We start from the raw sequence: 20,383 nt of genomic DNA on the forward strand, positions 1-20,383 counted from the left end.
TTTTGACTTAGGTCCCACTCTACGTGCGTCTTTTTGTCGTCGCAGATGCTAACGACAGACGTTTTCCCTCACGGGCTGGGTTGCGGTCTTGAATGACCGTCCAGTCCGAAGGGAGCTGGAGAGGCCATCTTCTCGCGTGGCACATCAATTGCCCCGAATGATGGCTTTATTTTGCCCTGAAACACCTCCTCCAGCAGTTGAGGCTACCATGTCCTAGTGCGGGTGGACAACACTACAGTAGTCTCGTACATAATCGCCAGGGCGAACTGTGCTCGCGCCGCTTAAATGAGCTAGCGCACCAGTTCTGCTTTGGGCACAGGGCGAGTCCCTGTTCCTCAGGGCGATGTACATTTTGGCCCATAATCGCCAAAGCGCACTGTGCTGCGCCGCTTCAATAAGCTAGCGCACGAGTTTCTGCTTTGGGACTCTGCAGGACGAGTTTCTGTCCCTCAAGGCGATTTACACTTCAGGGCATATGGAGTTGGGAGTGCTGGTACCTTCAACACACTAGAAGAACGTATGCCCTCAAGGAGAGGGTATTTAAAAGTGGTGCATGGCGGAATATGTAGACCCAGTCCACTGCCGAATTGTTTCAGTGCTGGAGTTCTGCAAGAAGTTACTCGGGCTTATGCCCTAGTACCCTCTGAATGTACGGATGGGGACTGGCTGACACCCCTCCCAAACCACTAGGGTCAGCGCCTGTCTGGCTTCAGACCATCAAGATGGTTTTTCTTATAATCACTTTTGGAGATCTGCAGGCTGCCCTTCCTGCCTAGACTTTGCCCCTGGGCTAATCAGAGCTATTCAGCATCCTCACCCGAACTATTTTCATTCTTGACCATGCACCCAGTTTCCTTGAAGCCTTCTGTCCTCCGCCTTTTACAGCTCCGGAGCAGGATAGGTGTCACCTACTATCTTCAGTACGCACTCTTTAGATTTATGTCCATCGCACTAGCTAGTGGCGTAAGTCAGAGCAGCCTTTTTTCATCACATAAGGGAAAGATGCTATTGCCCTAGCCTACGAGGCGCGTGGTTTTACTTCGCCACGAGGAATCAGGGCTCATCCAACCAGGGGGATTGCCTCATCTATTGCGCTGGCAAGAGGGTTTCCCCTGCAGCAAGTGTGTCATGCGGCAGGTTGGTCCTTTCCGCACACATTTGTAAGATTCTATAGTCTGGATGTTCATGCTACTCCGGGCTCACAGGTCCTCGAGTCAGCCTCCCAGAGATTGTTCTGAGACCTCGTCAGCCTTTGTGCGCACACGCTTCACAACCTTGGCGTCCAGACACTTGCAGATGACGTCACCTGACCGAGGTTAAATATGCCAAAATTTGGCGTGTTTGACACACACATGCTTCACAACCGGCAACACAAAAAGATGTTCCCATAGCGTTTTCACGCAGCATCTCGTTCCCGCCTTTTCAGGGAACAGGGTTACAGCAAAGTAACCCGAGACGTTTTTTTTATGCTTTAGTTAACCACTATTTTATATCCCAAAACTGTGATGATTTATGCAATGTCCAAAACCTCTTTGTTTAAATGTTAAATAGTTAGCAATGTTAAATAGCTGCATCTGCTGCACAAATTAGAGTAGAAACTGCGAGCCAAGTGTTGAACCTCACAAATGTGTTTCTGAAAGGATGGTTAAAAATTCCCATAAGCTGACTAGTTAACCTTGTGGAAAGCCTTATCTGAGTATCATTTTTGACAAACCTAGCTGCAGCATATTAGATAACATTGGGATTGATTATCTTATGTACAGTTTGTATTTTGTGATCAATTACATCTAAAGGATGCAATGGCTGGGGTGTCATGTTTTCTACACAGTGCATCCTTATGTTAAATGAATAAGAAATGCTTTAGAATAGGACCATGTAAAAATATCCAATACTCAGGCATGCCAAAAACAGGCTCCAAATGAATGAATGGAGATGTAAGGGCTTATAAGCCCAGGCAGTTAGGCAGATGATGAGAACGAGGTTCATCAATGTTAGTTAATGTTCATTGATTGAATGATCCAGGCTTTACTGTATCTGGTAAAAGAACACAGAAACTGTCCAGGTCTGGTAGACCTCACAATTGTATCAGAGCTTTGTTGTGTTTGCCTTGTAATTTTGTTGCTTTAGGAAAAGTGTGCAGTACAGTCAAGACACTATGGCGAAGGCAGTGAAAAAGGTAAAGGAGATTCGCGCAGACATGGGAGGGACAGAGATTCTGCAACCTCTGGAACATATTTACAAACAGCCGTGCATCCCCGACCACCCAAGACAGGTAACATTATCCCTAATCCAAACAGTGATTTGACAGAATGCAGTGATTTATTAATGCAAGGTGGCCTTCTTTTGTTTTTATTTACTGTAATTAGGATTTTGTGTTTACATTTATATTTCTAGTCAAGGTCAGCAGTACCTCATTTTGCTAAGAACACAATGAAATGCATTACTACCATATTACATTATTAACAAAAAAAGGAGGCTTTTTAAGGATTATTAAAGTTTTTAAAGTGTTGAAACAGTGCTGTAGACTTGTCTTAGATTGGGAAAAACAAACCCTGTTAACCATGTATGGTCCAGGATTATAACAAAACACTGTTATTATCAGCAATATAATATATTGTGTAAATCCTGCTTTTGTGTGAGGAATTGGAATGTATAGGTGTGACTAGCTGAGACATTAGTAGGAGTGGGGAAAGTGCATTTTCTGCATTTGAATATCATCTGACATTGTAACACAACAGTTACACTAAAACAACTTAAGAAGTCTGAACAAACCTAAATTCATTTAAGTCAGACTTAAAATTAATTAAGAGGTCCTGATTATACTGCATAAATATTATTTAATACAACAAAATCCCTGAAAGTCTATTCTATTTTTCCAGTTATTTCTATATGTAAAGTTTAATGTCTTTTAAATGTAACATTTTAGTTTTAAACAATAACAATAAACAGATACAAAAAGAGTTAGGCTATATAACAGTTAATTCTCTGTACAGTACAAATTAAATTGTCAGCTATCGAACCTGATTGCCTGTCTTAACAAAATATAACCAATTTTTAAATCATTATTGTACACTAAATGTCAATATGTCTAGTTCTGATTTTCCATTTTTGTTGTATATAATACTCGGGTGTGGAAATTACCATCTCTGTGGTATTGATTTGATACAACATATTACTTTTTATGACTTAAGCTCTACTCGCAATTAAAAACTGCAGCAATTGCAGCTATTTAGCAAAATGTCACTTTGCACTACCTACTGTAGCAATCATTTCACAAATAAATTTAAAATGCAACTGATTTATATTGGCCGCTGTGGTTTTGCTGCACAATTTTCTGTCTGTCTGTACACACGTGGACAAAATTGTTGGTAGCCTTTGGGCAATGAAAGAAAACTCAAAATGGTCACAGAAATAACTTTATTATAACTTTTGTCAGATTAAATAAAAATTCTATGAATGTTAACCAATGAAAGTCAGACATTGCTTTCCGGCCATGCTTCAACTGAATTATTTAAAAAAATAAACTCATGGAACAGGCCTAGACTAAAATTATGGTACCCCTAACTCAATATTTTGTTGCACAACCTTTTGAGGCAATCACTGCAATCAAACGATTCCTGTAACTGTCAATAAGACTTCTGCACCTCTCAGCAAGTATTTTGTCCCACTCCTCATGAGCAAACTGCTCCAGTTGTTTCCGGTTTGAAGGGTGCTTTTTCCAGACGGCATGTTTCAGCTCCTTCCTTTTAGCTGTGTGTTCTGGGTCATTGTTCTGTTGCAAGACCTATCACCTGCGACTGAGACCAAGCTTTCCGACACTGGCCAGCACATTTCTCTCTAGAATCCCTTGATAGTCTTGACATTTCATTGTACCCTGCACAGATTCAAGACACCCTGTGCCAGATGCAGCAAAGCAGCCCCAGAACATAACAGAGCCTCCTCCATGTTTCACAGGGACAGTATTCTTTTCTTGATATACTTTATTTTTCTGTCTGTAAACATAGAGCTGATGTGCCTTGGTTTGGTTCTTCTTGGTCGTGTTCCATGTATCCACTTTGGCTCAAACAACGACAAATGGTGCGATCTGACACTGTTCCCTGAGCATAAAGTTAATCTTGGATCTTATTAGAAGTCTTTTGGGCTCTTTTGTTACCATTCGAAATATCCGTCTCTTTAATTTGTCATCCATTTACCTCCTGCAGCCACGTCCAGGGTGGTTGGCAGTCCCGTGGATCTTAAATTTCTGAATAATGTGTGCAACTGTAGTCACAGGGACATCTAGCAGCTTGGAGATGGTCTTATAGCCTTTACCTTTAACATGCTTGTCTATAGTTTTCTTTCGAATCTCCTGAGACAACGCTTTCCTTCGCTTCCTCTGGTCCATGTTGAGTGTTGTACACACCATGTCACCAAACAACACTCAGTAACTACCTGGAGCCCTATATATAGGCCCACCGACTGATTACAAGATAGTAGTCACCTGAGATGCTAATTAGTGGGCACACCTTGAATTGACATGTCACTTTGGTCACATTATTTTCTAGGGGTATTTTCAGTCTTTCTCGGGGGACCATAATTTTTTTTAGACCTGTTCCATGAGTTTATTTTTTAAAATAATTCCGTTGAAGCATGGTTAAAAAGCAATGTCTGACTTTCATTTATTAACATTAATAGAATTTTTTATTTACTATTACTTTTGTCAGATTAAAGTTGTTTCTGTGACTATTGTGAGTTTTTCTTTCATTGACTGAAGGGTACCAATAATTTTGTCCAATTTTGTATGTCTGTCCAGCATGATTTTGTCACAGCATCAAACTGGCTGGACAAAATTTAATGGAAGTTTGGCAGTAGTTTAGTATTTCCCTAAAATTAAAGCTTCTTTGTATTAATAAGTTAGGCAATAAGTTAGGAGTTCTGCCGTACAGAAAGACATGCAGACAGACACATGCTTCAACCTGAAATAATAATATTACTAATTATGGATACTTTAGATACTTCTTGGTATTTTTTCCGCTGAATTTTCAAATTCATCTCTTTTTTTTAGTTGTTTATATTTACAGATGGTGAAGTAGGAAATACCAGAGATGTTCTTCATTGTGTAAAAAGGAATGCTGATGTTCACAGGTATGCACTCTTTAAAGATTAAAACATCCATGATGTATACTGTACAGATTTGGTTTTTGGGATATTGATTGACTAAAAGTATAAATAATTTAAGCCTTGTGAATATACCTTACACATGATAGGTAACTGAGAGAGACACATATTTATTTATTTTGGGAGGATTTTCATTAACTTATTCAAAATGGAACAATATAGCAACATGGTTTAAACAACAATTCTCAAAAACTTTTTTTTCTCCCTTATTCTCTCCTGATAGCTAGGAGGCTCATAGAGGTATTTATATTATTTATCATCCATTTCTTTGTTTGAACAGATGCTTCTCATTTGGGATTGGTGAAGGAGCAAGTTCTGCACTAATTACAGGATTGGCTGAGAATGGCTCTGGCCACGCCCAATTCATTACAGGAACTGAACGCATGCAGGCCAAAGTAAGTGTTCTTCTCGAACAGCAACAAGGAAACAAACAGAAAAAATTGTAATAAAAACTTATAGTATTACTTTTATAATAATAATTTAAAATATACAGTCATGGCCAAAAGTTTTGAGAATTACATAAATATTGGAAATTGGAAAAGTTGCTGCTTAAGTTTTTATAATAGCAATTTGCATATACTCCAGAATGTTATGAAGAGTGATCAGATGCATTGCATAGTCCTTCTTTGCCATGAAAATTAACCTAATCTTCAAAAAACCTCTCCACTGCATTTCATTGCTGTCATTAAAGGACCTGCTGAGATCATTTTAGTATTCGTCTTGTTAACTCAGGTGAGAATGTTGACGAGCACAAGGCTGGAGATCATTATGTCAGGCTGATTGGGTTAGAATGGCAGACTTGACATGTTAAAAGGAGGGTGATGCTTGAAATCACCCTTGATTCCAAGATGGCGCCGGTGAGGTCGGCTGCCGTCAAGACTGCTCCGACCCCCTTCTCTTTGTTTTTGTTTTTTAACTTTTAGTTTTCAGAGTTTTAAAACCAGTCAAATCATCACCATTGAGTACATTAGGTATGATAGAGACACTCTTGTTTCTATTGGTATACAATTTACTCACAATTCGACGTTTTTGCCTCTGGACCCGAGCTGGCCGAGTGAGATCCTGAGGGAAAACAAAGGATGCGACGCGGAGCGGTGGCCCAGAGGGAAACGAGCCGGGTTCAGGAACAGGTTGAGAGCACGTGCACACCGCTGTCCAGTCACTGGAGAACAAGATCGATGAACTCAGGTCCAGGATAAAGTTCCAGAGAGACATTCGGGACTGCAATCTCCTCTGCTTCACCGAGACATGGCTGAACCCAGGACACAGGACTCGGGGAAGTCAAGGGAAGGCGGCGTGTGTTTAATGGTTAACAGCAGCTGGTGCAACAGCGCGAGCGTTGTTCCTCTTACACGCTCCTGCACACCCAACCTGGAACTACTGTCCATCATGTGTCGTCCTTTTTATCTCCCTCAGGAGTTTACATCGGTCATAATCAGCTTATTGTGGCGGCGGACTTTAATAGCGGCGGACTTTAATAGTGCCAACCTCAAACGCGCAGCGCTTAGCACTGCTGCCTACAACACGGGACTTCTGTCGGGGGACATGGAACCGTACAAGGCTGCGTCATACAACGTCCGGAAAGCGGTGAAAGAGGCGAAGCAGCGCTACGGGAAAAAACTAGAGGCACAACTCCAACAGAGTGACTCTAGGAGCCTGTGGCAGGGACTAAGGACAATAACGGATTATAAAGCACTAGGGCTGTGCAAAAATATCGATACATCTAACTATCGCGATAATTTCTTTTATGATAGTGTATCGATAGTCAAACCTCAAGTATCGATACTACACTTAAGTTTCTAATAGTTTGGAGGCAAGAGAGTTTTTGGTCTTACAGTTTGGTGACAATGAATACCTCATATTAGAGCATTATGTTCCAGTTTTATGTTTACTTGATGAACTTAAATTTTTTTGCTTAAATTTATTTTAGTTTTATAAATTGTTTATTTAATTTATATGTAACTTTAGTGGCATATACATTTTAGTTGAATGTTTAAGTGTTAAGTGTTTTATAACAATATGGACTTCAATCACACTGTGCTGTTCTAATGAATTGGAATGGATGAAAAATAAATTGGAATTGGAATTTTAATTCGTCTGCCTACTTAATCAAGTTGTCAATATAATGTGACACACATACTAATACAAACTATTGCAATATATCACAATATGTATTGTATCGCAATATATCATGATTTATCGTATCGTGACCCATGTATCGTGATACGTATCGTATCGTGAGGCCCTTGCCAATACACAGCCCTATAAAGCACCAACATCTGGTATGACAAACGCGGACGCGAATCTGGCAGACGAGCTTAACACCTTCTATGCTCGCTTCGAGGCTGCAGCTAAAGACGCCAGCGATGCTAATGCTAGCGGCGCTAACAACTGCAGGCAGGAAGACACTGCCAGCACTGGAAACGCGTTCATCATCACCGAGCATGACGTGAGGAGAGTCTTCAAGAGAGTGAACACCAGGAAAGCAACAGGACCAGACGGCATCTCCGGTCGTATTCAAAGAGCCTGCGCAGACCAGCTAGCACCTGTGTTCACTGAGATATTCAACATCTCTTTATCTCAGTCGTTGATCCCCACATGCTTCAAAGAGTCCATCATTGTTCCTGTCCCTAAGAAACCATATCCTGCTTCTCTCAATGATTATCCCCCTGTAGCCCTAACCTCAGTAGTGATGAAGTGCTTTGAGCGCCTGGAAGTGGTTCCAGAGGATGTCCTCCTGAACGTCAGCAAGACAAAGGGGCTAATAGTGGACTTCAGTACAGAGCAGGAGAGGAACTACTAGACCCCAGTCATCAACAGAAGCCCAGTGGAGAGAGTGGACAGCTTTCGATACCTTGGTGTTCATATCACGCAGGACCTGTCATGGTCCTGTCACATTAACACCGTGGTAAAAAAGGCCCGGCAGCGTCTGTACCACCTCAGACGCTTGAGAGACTTTAGACTGCCCTCCAAGGTGCTCAGAAATTTCTATTCTTGCACCATAGAGAGCATCCTAACGGGAAACATCACGACCTGTTAAGGAACAGCACCATGCAGGACAGACGAGCTCTTCAGAGGGTGGTGCGATCAGCTGAGCGCATCATCCGCACCGAGCTCCCTGACCTGCACTCAATCTACACCAAGCGGTGCTGGACCAAGGCCAGGAAGATCGTGAAGGACCTCAGCCATCCCAACAATGGACTGTTTTCTCTGTTGAGGTCAGGAAAGCGTTTCCGCTCCCTGAAGACCAACACAGAGAGACTGAGGAGGAGCTTCTTCCCGCAGGCGATAAGGTCTCTCAACCACATCACCATGCAGATCTAGTACAATCTTTTAACATCCATGGACACTATGGACACATTCACACACACCTACACTCACATCTACACTTACATGTTTATGTTTACATTCTGGACCATTGCACGAAGACACTTTAATAAGGCACCTTCATAAGTCACTTTCTATGCACATTTTCACACCATTTTTCTTTACCAAATTTCAATTTTTAAAAAAATGTTCTATGTACAGTATATTTCTATTTTAATTTCTATTTTTATCCTAGTTAAATTAAATTTTCTATCGCATTTCTTTTATTTCTTTTATTCATATTTATTTCTTATTATAAGGTTTAATTCTCTTGTTAAGGTCACTGGCGGTCGTATAAGCATTTCACTGCATATCGTACTGTGTATGACTGTGTATGTGACAAATACTGGTGTGCCCGGGCAGCAATGACACTTGAGCCAGTCATTGTTGCTTGCAGCAACACTTACTCCATCGCCACACAGGCGCAACATACAACCTTGAGCATGTTAAGACCTCCAAAAGCCCCGGATGCTGATGTCACTCAATGTGATTTCACTTAATATGATGTCAGTCAGGAAGTTATTGCCACTTTACTGCCTAAATTTAAGGCATCGCCATGCTTGGGCTGATCATCGTTGCTCGCAGCATAAATTCCCTAGAAGGAGTATATAAAAATCAATTGCGTGCGTTTTGAAAACAACCCAAAATAACAGAATTCCTGTTGAGTTGAGCCTATTACATGCATAGTGAAAATTGGTTAGCTCAGTGCGATCTTAATGTGTACTGTGTTTGACATGTATATGTGCAAGTGTGTGAGCTATGCAGCAAATCTCATGTGAAGATAGCACATAGTACAGATGTCATAGTGCTTGGGCCTTAATTATTAGATGTTTCTCATTTATGGTCATTGTACATAGTGTAAATCATGCCTCTTCTCTGTCTTATTTTTTATATATTTTTTTCTCAATTTTAGGTAATGCAGTCTCTTCGCTTTGCTTTACAACCAGCAGTAATTGATATTGTTGAGGATTGGGCTGGTTTGTCTTTCACTCGTCTGAGTCCCCCAATTAAAACACTTTTCCATGGTCAAAGAGCGCTGATTTATGCCCAGTTGAAAGGAGAGGTAAGAGCTTATTTGTCAGGAAAAATTTTAACTAAAATCAAATGTACTACTTTCTTTAGTAGTCCATGAATTTGCAATTGTTTATGCACACGAGTGAGAAAAAATAAAGCTTAAAACATCATTTAAGTTGCAAGTGTCCCTCTAGGAAGTCTCTGGATCTACTCATTATCATAAAATCACATTTTATGTTATTGCCTTTTTTCTCTGCCCCTAGGACTGTCAGAATTCAGAGGCCAATGGAAAGATATCAGTGCGGTACCGCCTAGGAGAACAAGAGGTCTCAAACACTGTGCACTTCTCCATGATGTCTATTGAGAATAGCGGGTAACTGCTTCAAGGAGTACAAGCAAACAGTCTTTCATCTTATTATGATACTCTAGGATTAAGATGTGTGTGTAATCATATAATAAAGGCTGGTTGGGTGGCTTTATTTGGCATAACTGTCAGTCAGCTCACAGTACTCAATATTAGGCAAAGCTACACGGTAAAAAAAAAGCCGCCTTAATGGAAAAAAGTTTGGTAACAAGTTGCACAGCTTTTAGAAAAAAAATTGCCGGCCAAACTAAATATTTGTTTAGTTGACACAATATGTACCCAGTTCAAAATCCTAAGTTGACTCAATTTGTAATTGAAATATTTAAGTCAGCTCAAGTAATATTGGTTGTGGGCTCAATCAATATATTTCTTTAGGGACTTAGACCTAACTTTTCATCTACTCCAAAAATTGTCTCCCTTTTTAGCCCATTAATGTAAAAACAAGTTGTCCTAACAATACCCTAATAATTAAAACACAAATATTATTTAAAAAATCTTTATTCTTTCAAAACTAGTCAAAGTTAAAACAGCAAAAAACAGGAGAATGCAGTCTCTATTTTGGATAACACAGTCTCTTACTGATTCTGTTATATTACATTTGGGAGTAACTACACTGTTTGGAGTGATGTTTTAAATTAAGTGTATTTACCTAATTCGTTTTCTTAAAAGAGTCAATGCATAAGAGGCCCCAGGTCCAGATAAGATCCGAAGAGGGTGTTTAAGGACTGTGCTCATAAACTGGCAAATAGCAGATTTATTCATTTATTTATTTTTGTAATGGGAGATTAAATTTTATTGTACTCATAGCATGTAATGACAATAAAGATATTCACCATTCAATGTGCAATATATTAAATATTTAATAATATATTGGTAGTATTCAAGGATAGTACAAAAATCTTTAACAGTTTAGTGAGTTAAGCTTTAGAAACTAAAGGTTCATGGAGAATTTGGAACATTCATGTTATTTTATAATATTTTTATTTATATTTATTTATGACATGTGAATGTGTGGTATTGACTTAAATATTTTGCTTTACTCCTACAAAACAACTGAAACGTTTGTGTGTGTCTGTGTGTGTGTGTGTGTGTATACAGACTGGTCATCCACAAGTTGGGCGCTCGTTGTCTAATCCGCTCGCTGGAAAGGGAAGAGCAGGATGATGGAGTTGATAAAGAGGCTTTAAAGGCCAGGGTGGTGGAACTGAGCAAACAGTCTGGAGTGAGCAGCTCACACACTGCCTTCATAGCTGTCAATAAGGGCAGTGGACAAGCTGTGAAAGGACCACTGGTGACGAGGAGAATTCCAACACAAGGTAAGCGTTCTTTTTACCATGTTTATTTATTTGACCCGCCTTTTACACTTAATTACACTTAATATTTGTTGATAGATTAATTGTGTATTAAAATAATTGAGTTAAAATTTTGCAGACTTCATCTTATTTTATCTTCATTCATTTATTTTGGTGAGTTCCTAAATACAGTTAAACCTTGAATTGCAAGCATAATTTGTTCTGGAAGTGTGCTTGTATATCCAAAGTACTTGTATATCAAAGCGAATGTCCCCATAAGAAATAATGGAAACTCTCAATTTTCTATTATTCAATTTTCATATTCATTCCACAACCCAAAATATTCATATAAATATATCTTTTTTTAAATTATAGTAAAAATAAAACAAATTAACCTGCCTTTTACATTCGAAAAGAATTGTGGCTGAAGAAAGATGAGAGAGGAGAGGAGGAGGGAGTGGGCTACTGTGTAGGACGACCTTCACACACACGCGCGCACAACTTCTTTAACAAGGAACCTCTTAAATGACACTTGCTTTTGCCACCTTTAATGGATTTCGTGGAAATGTGACATTGCATTGTCATTTAAACTGATTCATCTCCCGCACTGCTACAGCCTTTTTAACCTTTTTTTCACAAGGTCCATTGTTGCAGTACAGTTACTAAAGAAAGGTCACTACACTTGGACACAAAGTAAAATAAAAAATTATTGCGGAAGGCTCGCAAACAGAGTTACTCGCAATCCGAGGTTCCACTGTATTTCGTATTTATGACTTGTCTTTTATCTTTTTACAATTAATGAGCTTAAAAATTATAGAAAGCACATAAATGATCTAACATCGTACATTTGTTTGCTTCTGTACAGGTTTGAGTAGTTATGATGCACAATTGTGTTATTATTCCTGTAAGTATTATTACACTACATACTTGTTGATAATTTAAATAATTGTGTATTGTGATCTGTTAAGTTTACTTATTAGATTAGGTTAGACTAGATTACAGTCTAAAAGTTTAATTTTGTAGTTCTGTGTAAGCACATACAGTATTAGCAGCAGACTTGAATAAAATTAAAGTGGCAGAGTAGTGCAAACACCCAAAAATGCAAAAAAAAACAGTAATAAAATGAATTGGATATAAGGGGAAAAAAGAACTGAAACAATAAATATAAGTAAAGTGGCATTGCATATGGATATAATTACTGGATATTGGTAATAAGCCTTGGGCAAAATAGTGTTCCATCAACATTGATGAGCTATTGTAGAGTGTGATCATTGTTGGTACAAATGGCCCCCTGCTGTATCAGGCCACACAATATCGTGTGCAACCATGTTAGTGCAAGCGTGAAATTTATTGTGAATGTAGGCATAAAAACATTTACTGAAACTTCAAGTTCAAGGCTTTAAGCTCAGTATGGTGATGAGACTCTTAGCCACAGTAAAACATTTTAATAGTTTAAACATTTTAAAGGAGGTCATATGTTTTTAAATGACGATCCTAGCCGAGGTGACTCACTGCACTCATTCTAGTGAAAAATTAGCCAGTGGAACACCTGATCCTTTAAAATCGACAGATTACTTGTCTCCAACTTGTGGAAGAGGTGCACCTGTCTGTGGGAATAGTACACATAATTATTTAAGAAGACCTGCTTTTCCAGAAGGTGAATGCACATTGGGTACCAAGAGAACTTTTTTTTTTTACCTGTTTGGGCTATTAAAGGATTGGGCCATTTCTACCTTAACGCCATCTAAGCACTAGCGAAATGCTGGGATAGGTGCTTTAGTTGTTGCAGGGCATTAAATATAGAAATGAAGATGTTCTGATATCCGCACAATCAAAAGTCCCAGTTTGACTTGAATGCCCCTCGTATTTTTACTATCTCTAAAGTGTACAATACAGTATATATTCACAGTATTAAAATAATATACACAGTATTGAAATAAACTGTAAGGTACAATATATATTCACAGTATTATGAATGAACTGTAGTTTACCCTGTAGCATTTTGTGGTAGGATTTGACTAATTACATTGCTGTACAAAGTTAGATGTGTGCTTTTTTTTCTTGCTGCCCATAGTCAGGCTTCCAGTAGGGAGACCTGATATGATGTCCACTTAGCCACCTCCCTCCCCATCATGTACAGTACAACGGAGTCAGTCCACTGCCTTTATTTTCCCTTTCATTCTGTGCTGCCTCCTGCAAAATGCTGCCCTTGGCAGGTGACCACCCATATCAAACTCTGTCAATGTGTACAATTTGCAGTAGTGTCTGCATTGTTTGTGAATTCCGGCCTCAACTAAAGATTTGTGTGGCACTGTTTTTAATCGAGCATGCACAGTTATCAGGTCAATTTCTACCTGGCCAGAATTTTTTGGAACAGTAATTTTTTACTAAATTAAATGCCTTTATTATTTTAAATATGACAAACCCTAATAACCCTAACCTAATAAACAATTTCAATCCAACAGAAAGTGGAACTAAAACCATTTTCATGAGGTATTGACATAAACGCAAGTAATGCTCAGCACTGAGTCAGCAGAAACCTCCTTTGTGGGATAAATTTTTGTGTGTGTGCCTAATATTGTATCTGCGGTCACCCTCGTAGCGGTGCTGTAGGGGTAATCAGTAGACATGCGCCACGCCTGGCAGCGCTAGTCTATTTCATGACTATTTAGTGCGTCAATCTATTTAACTATTTCAGTTTCTTTAAGTTCCCAATTAATAAACCCATGTTATCTCCAAACAGGAAGGTCTTCCCGAAAGTGCACAACCACTCTCACTTTACACTGACCCCCTTTAAAGCCTTGCAAGGGCTTTTATTTTCATTCTTATGTCTTGTGACACAGCGGCCGTAGGTAAAATAGGCTACTGCCATAAAGGGGTGTACTTGGTCGTCAACAGCGTTTAGGTAGGAAGTACATGTCAAAGTAACATTCACAAAAATGTCAGGATTTAGAATTTAACAACAGAACATTTCTCAAAGCATCACACTGTTTCTACCAGCTTGCCTTATTCCCACAGTGAATCCTGGTGCCATCTTTTTCTCAGAAAAGGTGCAGTTCTAATGTTCTAATGTTCATGTGCCTATTGTAGGCACTTTGGGGCAAACCAAATTTGTTGCCCGTTTGCTGGTGGTTGTTCCTTATGTTGGGCAGGATTTTATAGACAGGCTTTCAGTAAAGTTCAAAGCAGAGCGTTAAGGGTACATGTCTCTAAGATAAATCTGCATAAATCATAGTACTTGATTGTAGTCTTATCTTTAAACACATAGCTTAGACCTGGACTTGGTTGACATAATGATACATAATCCTAAAATGACCAGGCCTTAGTCATAGACAAATTTAGAGTTCCAGCTACATGACATTAATAAAACCTTTTTTATTTTATTTATTTTTTTTGTCTTTGGGGAAAGAATGTTTCTTGATTTTGCGTTTAGTGTCTAGCTGTTTTTCACTGGGCAATAAATATGAAGTAACACAGGGAAAATCCTTTTTGTCCTCCACTAACATGGGTAACATCAAAAAACTTATCTCAAATTGGTTAGGAGGAGTGTTGAGCTGCATTTATTTTGAGAGTTACAAAGAAAACTGAAATCAGTTGAAATTACCAGTAAGCACCGCCAGAGCCATGCTAAAAAGTTTTAAAAGCTTGGAACTGTTGAAAATGTGCCAGTAAGGCGACAAGTCAACGTATTGGGCCCATGCAGATTGCAGGAGCCCAGAGGAGGAGGAGGGGGGAGGAGAGATACGAAGAGGAGCCCTAAGATCAGTGTGAAAATTGCTATGTTCCACAGAAGCCCTTAACTGGCACACAAATGCCAGAAGCTAAACATTGCCAAGCAACAGTGGAATAACAACTGGAGTACTACAGATGTATATGACATACACTACATAGGTTTATCATACTATTAAATTCCTTTGATACGTATGTTTTTTTTTTTTTTTTTAAAAGGATAGGATTGGCATACTGTACATCATCTCGGTCTGCAATAAAAAATTTAATTATTCTGTTTTTATAAAAAAAAAAAAGTCAATGCAGACCGCGAAGATGCCAATCTTACCTGGTCTCATCTGCTCTAAGCTGATCTTTTCTTATTGCATCTTATACAAATACTTTGCACATTACCCTAAAGTCCTGTTTTTGTTTTACAGTGTATGATGCAGACGAATCAATGTGTTCTAGTTACTGTAAGTATATACTTGTTTTCAACCATTGGATTAATTATATTTGCTTTATTTTTGTAAGGTTTCAACCTGGGTTAGAGGTGAATCGAATTTTTACAATTTGATTAATTTGATTAAACTGATTAAAATTTATGACATACACTTTATCAACCATCCAGCATTTAGCATGATTTAGTGTATCTTACCAATTCTTGTTTATCACGTGGCCATCGCTGATAATACAAAATCTGGTCTTTATCAAATACAAGCAAAGTAACATGAGATCAGGGCAAATGTTTAGACTTCAAAATACATGACCAAGACAGCAGTTCTTTATAAAGAAACAAGAATTTATTTAACTAATCTATGATACATGAAACTACGCTACTTAAACACACGCACACACACAAACGGTTCAAAGGAAAAGAGTTAATGGAGTTTTCTGTTTACTAGATTGAAAAAGTCACAAGAGCAGAGCCTTGGGTTCAATCTTAAGGTTTAGTTATGAGGCGAGCACCAATTTTGAGCAAGGTATGAAGCTTTGTTTGTTTACTGGCGTTACGTTTCGTTCTCATCTGGTGGTCCACCTCCAGCAAAGGAAATCACGGCGTTGCTGATTGGTTGGTGCGCTAAGGTTGAGATGACAACATTCGAGAAAGCCCCTCAGTGAGGTGTTGAGTGCCTGATTACCGATGGCAGCAGTCTGGAACTTCTTCTGAGCATTTTTTCGTTGCCGGACTTTGGAGTTCTTGTTGAGAGTTCTTGATGTGTGGATGATGCCAGCAAAGGTGCACGAAGCACGAGCTGGATGGAAGTGGTTGGGCTTGCTGGTTACCTTTAAATGCCCATGACGAATCTAATGGCTGACCCCTCCAGAGCCCCTAGATTCACTGGAGAAGTTTGTGCTTTCAAAGGGAACTGGAGACAATAGTGACCCATCTGGCCACAATAAAGGCAGGAACCGGATTGGAGTCTCTGTTGACGCTCTTCAGGGGAGATCCGGGTTCTGTTTCCGTGGATAGGCTCTGGTTATGAACTGGGGCTCAGCCTGGATACTGTGTGCAAGCTAGGAGTCGACAGTGGTGGTGCTGAGGGTCCAGAACTAAAAGGGAGCTTGGATCGAATGCGGCATCTCTAGTTAGCCGAGCATCTACACGACACGTTAAATCCATAAGACCATGAAATTACAGGGTAGCTCCTGCCTGATTAACTGGTCCTTGAGACCGTGAAGAAAGACATCATAGAGTGCTTGGGTGTCCCAGTTTGCAAATGCGGCCAGAGTGCGGAACTCTGTGGGAGTGGTCGAACACCCTATTCATTTTCTCAGTGAATGTTCTGAAGGTCGCACAGCAAGGGTCATTGGCGTCCCAAACAGTAGTTCCCCATTCACATGCCCGGTCGGTGAGGAGAGTGATAACATAAGCCGCCCTAGTACATTCAGTAGGGAAGGAGGATGACTGGAGCTCAAACAGCAAGGAGCATTGGGACAAAAAAAAGAGCGACAGGTTCCGGGTTCCCTTTTGTATGGGTGTGGGTTTGGGAGCCAGGGTTCATGATGTGAGGGGTACACTCGAGCTGGGATATGGTTATCTAGGAGTTGCTGAAGTTGAGTGGTAATGGAGGAAAGAGTCTGGTTTACCTGCTGGATGTTTTGTTGGTGAGAGCTCAGCATCGCCCCCCTTTTGTGAAAGCACCTGCCTTAACTGATCCAAGTCCGCTGGGTCCATCATGGCCGAAGTATACTGTCAGGGGCATGACTGAACAGAAGTAAACCCAATTGCAGACAAACAGCTTTGTTAAAGGAAAGGCACAAAGGAGTTTTACCATGCAGGCACGGCAGGAGCAAAAAGGAGAGAGGCTGCGCGTGTGAGTGAGTAGGATGAATGGGGGAATCCCCTGTGATAAGAGAGGAGGCGGGTCGATGACGTGGGGGGATCTCCATGACCCCAGAAGCAGAGTGTGAAAGGGGATTTCCAAAAGAGCGTGAATCTTTGACTAAGGGACTAGTGTGTATGTGATCGCGGCACCCGATGTTTGGAGCGAGAATCCACCGGAGAATGAATGCCTGAGCGTATAGGCGAAAACACTCTTGTACGATGTTCGCGGAAGTGCTTACAAGCGCACACAGGTTGTGGGAAACAGTGCGAGTCGAGATCGAAGAGACATGCAGGGTCGGTAACAGTTATCCAGCAGCGAGGGAGATAAAATCCAGAAGCGCGATCCAAGTTCGAAGTTGATAAACAGGCGAGGTAGGATTAAATTCTAAGCTTCCTTTTAAAGGCAGATGTGGATTGCAGATGGGTTACAGGTGCTTGGAGGTAATAGGGAGGCGGAACTTCGTTAAATTCTTAGGTGAAATCATGACCTGGATGTGCTTGGCTGATCTGGCTGACGTGTGACTCATCTTTAGTCTCATCTATGATTGGTTAGGTGTTTTACAGTACTGTGTGTGAAACGGCATGAAATGGCGCAATCAGTGCTGCTTCCTCAGCCAGACATTTAGTGAATGAAGGCCTGAAGTTAACTCTTATGGCAAAATTGTTATCGCAGGGTTGAATGATCAGAAGTGGAAGCAAAATTTCCCTCCGTGAAACACGTCACATCATCCAATGTTAACTCCACATGGGGCAAACAAGCACAGAAAGAATCTATTTATTCTGACAAACAATTAGTCGGATCAAATCTTTCCACAGCTAATATTTGCCTAATGAACTGAGACTGCAGGAAGTTGAAAAATTCACCGAATGCAGGGTTATATTTTGCTGTTGATGTAACACCAGTTTTAACTGCAGCGGTCTTCAATTCCTGCTTGTTCTTCAAATGTGCTTTGTCTTCAGTTTTTTTTGTAATGCATGCTTAATTGCAGTCAAGTTTGTGGATTAAGCCCATCGCAGAGTGTTCCACACTTGTGGCTTAAAAATCTTGGGTTGCTTTGTTTGTTTTCTTCATTTGCCTATATATTTTTTACTCTGATCTGGTCTTTACGGTGGCCCTGAAGTGCAAAACAAATTAACAAAACTAAAAACAAATTAACAAAATCCTACATAACAAATATCTGACATGGTCGAGAAGTGCAATAAAAATTAACAAAACGGAAAAAAAAAAAATCAAAAATAACAAAACCCAAATCTATTTTTTTGCAGGGGGGAGTTTTGTTGTTTTGTTTTTGTTTTTGTTATTTTGTTTTCGGATTTGTTAATTTGGTTTTGAATTTGTTAATTTGTTTTCCGTTTTGTTAATTTGTATAGCACTTCTCGGCAATTCCAATACAAACCGGAAAGGATAGGTATAGTTTGCGAATGAAATGCTTACCGCTAATTGGACGAGACATCTGTCACTCAAGATATACAGGAAGTACTGTAGTAGCGGTAGATTTGTGTGTGTATGAATGTGCAAACATTATTGTGGTTTTAAATATGGCGTACTTACGGTGGTCCTGAAGTCAGTTTTGTTAATTTTTTTGCACTTCACGGCCATCATAGTTTAAAGTGAAGCAGAACACACAAGAAACAAAGATAAAGAAACAAGTTCCTAATGTTAAGGTCCTTAAGGAGAAAACACTAGAGCAGAAAGAGCTAACTGGCATTAATTTCCATGTTCTATCACTTGTAAAAATGAATCTAACAGGTATCAAATTGATTTTACAATCTTTTTTTTAAAATATGGTTATTTTCATTTTTTAATTTTTTCGTGACAAAAGTAAAATTAAATGTTTTATTGACAGTCTAATAAAAAATAATAATAATAATGTCAACTACATATGGTGCCCCTGGAGTAGACCAGGTTAAGGGCCTTGCTTAAGGACCCCACAGTGGCAGCTTGGTACATGTGGGACTTAACCCCTGAACCTTCTGATCGGTAACCCAGAGCCTTAACCCACTAAGCTACCACTGCTCTAACTGAATGCTGCTATAATAGCTGTAGCATTGTGTTAGAATAGAACTTGTGATCTCCGGATGATAGTGGCTATCACATTACCATTGTGTTTCAGAATGATTGTGTAAACAGTTCCCACTGACAGATGCATCTTTTCTGCAAATTGGCAACATGTTATCTGTTGATTTTCAAGCATCAAAAATTTAACTCGCTGAATGTCGCAGGAACAGCTGCAGTCGGTTCTGAGCCACCTCAGCTGGCATAATTTTAAACAAAAAATGTTTTACTGCAGCTAAGAGCCTTATCACTGTACTGTGGATAAAAGTCTTCCGTAAATCGTCTTTAAGCTTTCATCCACTAGAAATTTCATCTCAAGTACTGGTTTGCCTTGCACACCCCTCATATAAATGTATCTCTTATTATTAACACAATGTTTTTTTCCCCCATTTTCTCTTTGTTTAGCTAGAGGATATGACATAAAAAACAGTAAGTTTGCATAATCTTTTTTGTTCTAACTTTATGTAAAGTTAAATATAACTATAAATGTCAGTTTGAATATTGGATTCTTATCGCTGATGTGTTAAGGATGGTGGGATTTTCCTGTGACAATTATTAATTTATAGTGATCATATCATAATATAAATCCTTTAAGTTCTTATCACAGTGTGTTTGGAAATGCTCCTAGTTTCACTATAAAACATACCTGTGATTTCTATTGTCAATTGTGGGACAGCTCAGCCTGTCCTTCTAGATTTTAAAAATGCATCAGACAGTTCTTAACACAAATCCACATATTTTCACAATATCCTTAGTTTTTTTTTTTTTTTTTTTTGCTTGATGCAGGGCAATAATTAGAATCTGTGTTATAACAATTTTTTTAAGAGAGAAGCTACTCACATGATCAGTTAGAGATATAAGAATTGTTGTCAGCAAAAATATATTAATGACTGTAGTAATTATCCAAGCTCCTGAGTATTGACAGGTGTGTGTGTGTGTGTGTGCGTGCGTGTGCATGCGTGTGTGTGTATGTGCCTGTGAGTGTGTATAAAAATAATGAACAGGAGCTCAAAGTACAGTCAGTTTTAATTAAGGTTAGTTACATTTACTAAATGTAACAAAAAAAAAACATAACAAAACCCAAATCTATTTTTTTT

General features: G+C 39.4%; 1 protein-coding gene across 2 annotated transcripts in view; it reads left to right on the forward strand.

Moving 5' to 3' along the window:
- LOC128505459 (von Willebrand factor A domain-containing protein 5A-like) overlaps positions 1-20,383 on the forward strand; it is a 71,577-nt gene that overhangs the window by 41,008 nt on the left and 10,186 nt on the right. The window contains exons 8-16 of one of the 2 annotated variants that reach the window (XM_053475889.1): positions 2,128-2,272; positions 5,045-5,124; positions 5,438-5,552; positions 9,437-9,586; positions 9,801-9,910; positions 11,000-11,217; positions 12,059-12,097; positions 15,342-15,377; positions 19,692-19,715. In XM_053475889.1, the coding sequence (XP_053331864.1) occupies positions 2,128-2,272; positions 5,045-5,124; positions 5,438-5,552; positions 9,437-9,586; positions 9,801-9,910; positions 11,000-11,217; positions 12,059-12,097; positions 15,342-15,377; positions 19,692-19,715 (917 nt within the window). The remainder of the gene's footprint in view (positions 1-2,127; positions 2,273-5,044; positions 5,125-5,437; positions 5,553-9,436; positions 9,587-9,800; positions 9,911-10,999; positions 11,218-12,058; positions 12,098-15,341; positions 15,378-19,691; positions 19,716-20,383) is intronic. The other variant, XM_053475897.1, reaches the window with a different exon arrangement.

The sequence above is a fragment of the Clarias gariepinus genome, chromosome 2 (assembly GCF_024256425.1).
Source record: "Clarias gariepinus isolate MV-2021 ecotype Netherlands chromosome 2, CGAR_prim_01v2, whole genome shotgun sequence".
Taxonomy (NCBI): domain Eukaryota; kingdom Metazoa; phylum Chordata; class Actinopteri; order Siluriformes; family Clariidae; genus Clarias; species Clarias gariepinus.